Source organism: Alligator sinensis, unplaced genomic scaffold (genome assembly GCF_000455745.1).
Source record: "Alligator sinensis unplaced genomic scaffold, ASM45574v1 scaffold973_1, whole genome shotgun sequence".
In the NCBI taxonomy this organism is placed as follows: Eukaryota; Metazoa; Chordata; order Crocodylia; family Alligatoridae; genus Alligator; species Alligator sinensis.
The window spans coordinates 426757-432341 of NW_005842622.1; the positions used below are offsets into that span (position 1 = coordinate 426757).

At 46.2% G+C, this 5585-nt stretch overlaps 1 protein-coding gene across 1 annotated transcript in view; it reads left to right on the forward strand.

Moving 5' to 3' along the window:
• Window positions 1–927: 927 nt before the first annotated feature.
• The window catches only part of LOC102382989 (fatty acid desaturase 2), a 37101-nt gene continuing 32443 nt past the window's right edge, over window positions 928–5585 (forward strand). The window contains exon 1 of the mRNA XM_006033329.2: window positions 928–1456. Coding sequence (XP_006033391.1) covers window positions 1250–1456 — 207 coding nt within the window. The 5' untranslated portion in view covers window positions 928–1249. The remainder of the gene's footprint in view (window positions 1457–5585) is intronic.

The window sequence follows — 5585 nt, forward strand, 5'->3', positions numbered from 1 at the left end:
CCCTCTCCTGCAGTTATTTCAGCAATCAGGGCACGGGGCTGAGAAGAGTGTTGGGAATTCAAAAAAAGTAACCCCAAATCCACATTTTTCCATGATTCAAATGCAACACCACTCATATATATAGTGGTGTTTCATTTGAATCATGGAAAAATGTGGATTTGGGGTTACCACTATAAAAAAGTAACCCCAAACTCGCATTTTCCCATGATTCAAATGCAACACCACAAAAAAAATCCCCAATTTTCAGTTTCAAAGAAGTAACCCCAAATCCACATTTTCCATGATTCAAATGCAACACCACTCATATACATAGTGGTGTTTCATCTTAATCCTGGAAAAATGTGGATTTGGGGTTACTTTTTAATAGTGCTGTTGCATTTGAATCATAGAAAAATGTGGATTCAGGGGGGCGGGGGGTTATACCAAAAATGGGGTTTTTTTGGTTTTAATCAGAGCAAGGCAGGATCCCTGGTGATCACAGCCATAACTCAACATGACAAAAATAGAGCACATGATGCTAATTTCAGTCAAAATACAAATCTCTCCTTCGTACAGGGAGACTAATTAGGTGGCAGGACTGAAATGGCATTTTATTTATTTATTTATTTATTTTTACAATTCGAGCCCAAATGCACAAAGCAGCAGAAAGAGAGAGAGAGAGGAGCACAAGACAGTAACCCCCACCCCTTTTTTTTTTTGCTACCCTGAATAATTCCCAAATGCCCCCTCCCGCTGCCCCTCTGGCCCCAGGCCCAGTGGGATACAATGTCAAGGCTTCTTTAGGCTCTGCTGGACTCCAGCCTGCTTCCCTTCGAAAGATCAGCCCGGGCCAATGGGAGAGCAAAGCGCTGCTGGGGGAGAGCCGGGATTGGCGCAGGAGCTCTGCTGATCACTGTGGAAACCCCATCAGTAATGAATGGAGGAGGATGCTGAGCAGGGGGGATGGGAGGCTGAGGTTCCCCCCGGGCAGGGCTGCAGGAGAGGGGAAAGTCCGCCAGTTCAGGGAAGAGCCGCCTAGAGGGCACTTCCGAGCAGGCAGCGCGGAGGGGAGGCTGCCCCGCCGGCGAGGAGGGAGAGGGGAGCAGAGACAAAGGGGAGGAGGGAGGAACGACATGAGAGAAGAAAAAGGGAGAGAACCGGGGATCAGCTGAACTCACCCAGGAAGGAAACCCGCCTCCCTTACAGGCCAGAGAGGGGGTGCAGCCAGGGACCGGGCAGTGTCTGCTTCTGGCCAAGGCAAAGCTGGCCCATGGGGAAAGGAGGGGAGAAAGGCGAGGAGACCGGGGAGCATGAGGCACAGATCCGCTTCTACAGCTGGGAGGAGATCCAGAAGCACAACCTGAAGACAGACAAGTGGCTGGTGATCGACAGGAAGGTCTACAACATCACCAACTGGGTGAGGAGGCACCCTGGGGGCCACCGCGTGATCAGCCACTATGCTGGCGAGGATGCCACGGTAAGGACAGCTGCGCTGGGCTCTCCCCACCAGAGTCACTGACGGCTGGGGTCCCCGCAGGGATTTACTCTTTGTGCTGCTGTCTCTCTGTCTCCCTGCCTGACACCTGCTCTACTTACAACTGATCTCTTTGGGAGCTTTAGCTCCAGGATGCAAAAAAAAACTGGAGGGGGAAAGGGCAAAGGAGGGGGGGGGGGCGATGTTGGTGTAAATTGGCATATAGGACTCCTGAATCCAAGTGATCTATGGATATAGCTCTTTTGAATCCAATGAGCTATGGTAATTGACAGGAGCTGACCACCCTGCTCTGGAGATTTGCTCTTTAAAGATTGCCAGGCACATGTGTTTCCCACTTTGTTTCCTGTTTGTAAGATGCTGCTAGTTGCTTCAGTGTTATGATCAAGGATTTCTCCTGGTTGAAATGGGTTGCTATAATCCAAAGAGGCTTTTGTGCGGATGGCAAGCTGCAGAGGTGGAACAGCAGGAGCTGTTTTGTAGTTCCCCAGGAGGGAGTCCTTTAGAGCTTTCTACCACAGGTTTGGGAGAAAAGTATCCATTTCTCCCTTTGCTGCTGCCACCAGGCAGAGCTGCTTCTTGCAGTTAACAGTTGGTTTCCTCGGTACCGTCTCACATTTCAGTCCCTCTCTGAAAAATGAGAGCTAAAAGGAGCACATCTACTATCCCTCTGTTGGCTGTAGTCTGGGTTTTCCCAAGCCACTGTCTCCAAAATTGCAGTCAGAGCATGTGCTCACAGGAGGGCATCACCCCACCCTTAATAATAATTATGCTGCACTGTAGCTCTTCAGAGAGTATGTACGCCAGAGATGACAAGGAGCAAGAAAGGACAACCATTCATTAACCATGATTTGTGAGCTCTTCTGCAGAAAGGAATGGTAGATGTGACAGAATTAGCATGAATCACTAACACCTGGCTATCCACCAATCTGTACTTGCTGCCAGTCACAGGCTCTGAGGTTATTACTGGTTATTTTCCTTAAAATACTGCGATGTGCCTTGCTGCATTATCTCCTTCCATCACAGCCTCTGAGGGAAATAAATGGTCCAAATTCTCCTTGCAGGTGCATCAGCGCACACCCACTGAAATCCAAGGGGCTGCACATGTGTAAAAGATTGGAGAATTTGGTTCAAATACATGCAGCTGTAAATCCAAGTGCATTTGGCCTTCTTGTCACTCTGAGAGAGAGAGATCTTGATGTGCATTTGTGGTTCCATCACTGGGCTGTTTCTCCCCCACTACAACCCATTCCACAGTTTTCAGAGAAACAAGCGCAGAAGGAGAGAGAATGATTTGAACGTAGCCCAAGATTTAGGTCCCCTTTCTCCTAAGCTGTGTTGCTCAAAGAGACTTGACGAAGCATTTGCTTTACAACTTTCCTATTTTAAAAGAAATCTTATGATTACAAAATAACCTAATTCAGGTGGAAAATGATGCCAAGACAAATGACAGCATTTTGTTTTGTGCTCCAGGAAATTGTGGTCCAGTGGGAACATGGAAGAGGTAGCAACAATGCTCCTCCCCCCCTCCCTCCCCCCATCCTGCAAAAAAAACCCCATAAGTCTGAAATGCAAATCTTATTTCTTGTTCTTATAAAATATCAGCCTTGGGGCACTCACAAAATTAACACCTAAACATACACCATAGGTTGCACTATGGCAACACACACTAATAGTGCCTTCACATGCATCACAGGTTACACACAGGCTACAACTCCCATCTCTGGAGATTAAAAATTGCTTAACTGACAGAGATCAAGACAACCCTTTCCCTCACTCCCACTAACATGTTCACACTGCCATGAACCTAACTGGACATCTCACTGGTGTCAGGCAGTCAAGACCTAGCTGTAGTACATCCAAATATCTTAGCACTTCTCAGAGTCCATCTTCTACCCCACCTTTCCTTACGTAAGGCATTGAGGGTGCCCTACAATCCCAGTATAGGACCTGAACTCATGACCTCCTAGCCTAAAAGAAATTGCACATGTAAGAGGTATATCTAATGAAAGGGCAACTCTGTCATCATCTTTATCTTGTCAAGAGATAAACTCAGTATTAAATATTCAGGAGATAGCATTCTTCATGCTTCTATGGCAGCATACTGAAACACTCCCCACTGCATATGTCAGTGACATGCCTACTCTTTATCAGCCATCCTTGAATAGAAGGACTCAATGAACCCACTTGCTGGGGTCTCCTTTGAGACATGTGCTAGGGTAGTGGGGAGGTGCAAGGTCAAAATGAAACCAGAGAGAAACCCTTTTGTTCTGACACTGTGCACGTGTGTACTTGCATTTCTAAACAGTTTCAGCTCCTTTCCCTTCCCTCTCATAGAAGCATGAAACAATCGAACATTGCTCAAAGTTTCAAAGCCTCTCCAAGACTCAAAGAAGGATCTGGAGCAGAGATGGAGGGAAAGCATCTTTCCCAGGACACTTTATGAGATGCTCACAATGTATTTAGGAAGTGCATTTTGAGGAAGTACAAAAGGAATTACCAGGCTAAATACAAGTGGATGAAAATACCTTCCAAGAGGCAGGAAGAAACTGTTTCTCTGAGCTGCCCCTCCATTAACATCAAGTGGCTCAGACAGAGACCGCTCCAAGGCTGTAATCAGGATGAGACCAAAGCATTCCTCAGAAGACACGCTAATTCCACTAGTTCATGGTATAAATGATACACATCTGACAGTCTGTCATTTCCCTTGTGGTCCAGGCCTTCCCTCTTGTCTTTTCCCCAGAATCTTTGCTCTGAGTCACTGACCTGGCAGCAAGGATCCTTGGATATCCATCCCAAATATTAATCCTTCTCACACCCCTTCTCCCAGGCATATCCCTCCATGACTGTTTGCCACACGGTGACACAGTGATGTGCACTGACAGGGAAGGCAGAACCCCGCATAAATTTGGCAGACTCGGTCTTTGTTCTTCCTCATGTCCAGGGCCTCAAAGGCACCTGAATAGAAACCTGGCCCTTTGCAAATAAGAAAATACTTATAGCCTTGGAAATATGGCAGACCACCATTGCTTAGACAAGCTTAATTTGTCCCCTGCCTCCTCCACCCCACTCCCCCATGAAGGGACCAGGAGTGTGCTTTAAACATAAATGAGGAGGAGGAAGTCTATTTTATGAATTTGCTGTGGCAACAGGTTTGAAAGCTAAAATCTAACAAGTGAGATTTTCTATTCAGGTAAGTGTTGTAGCCAGTATCTGAAAGGAGTCTAATTCAGGTAACCAGTTTTTTTTTCCATTAAATTCTGGGGGTATTAGCTTATTGCAAGGGTTTATCACATTAACTAGGAGCTTGGGAGATCTGGTTTCAAATCCCCACTCTGCTACAGCCTTTATGTTTGACTTTAGAAAAGGTCACTCAGCTTCTCCATACCTCAATATCCTCTATATGCAATGGTGATCATAGCTCTTCCCTACCTCATAGAGGTGTTGCAAGAATAAATGCATTAAAGATTGTGAAGAACACGTACTGTAGTGGGGGAGGCCATACAAGTACCTTTGTAGATATCTAAGTAGGTAAACTTAGAGACTCAAGACAAGGTGTCTTTGGCCTGGGGCAGAGAAAAGGAGAAGAGCTCAAAACCATTCCCAAGGTGCCCTTGGGAGGTTGTCCCAGTTTCAGCCATTAGTGTAGGTGTGCTGGTGTTAACTCTCAAATACATGCCAGGCAAGCTGCAGCTGGAATCAGCAGGACTCACTCTTATTTGATATCGAAGTAAGCTCTGCCAGTCTAAATCACAGCTTTCCTTGTCTACATAAGAGGATTATAGTGATGACTGAAACCAAGGCCAGCCCCTTATGTTACAAAGGCATAAACAGACCCAGTCTCACTGCAAATCATCTGCTACAGTAACAGGCTTTCCCTTTATTCCCCACTTGATCCCAAAAGGGGATTTTTTTTCAACACTCATTTGCAAGCTGCCCATTAAGGAGAGAGGTTTTCATTCCGTTGCTGAGGTAATAAGGGGTCAAGCTGCTCCCACAGCTAATTGGAAAGTCCAAATGCTACAAAAAATGTGCATTTTGTAAATCAAATTTATTCGGCATTGTGTCCTGCCTCCCTCAGTGCTCTTAGGCTGCTGCATGTTTACCTCTTTCC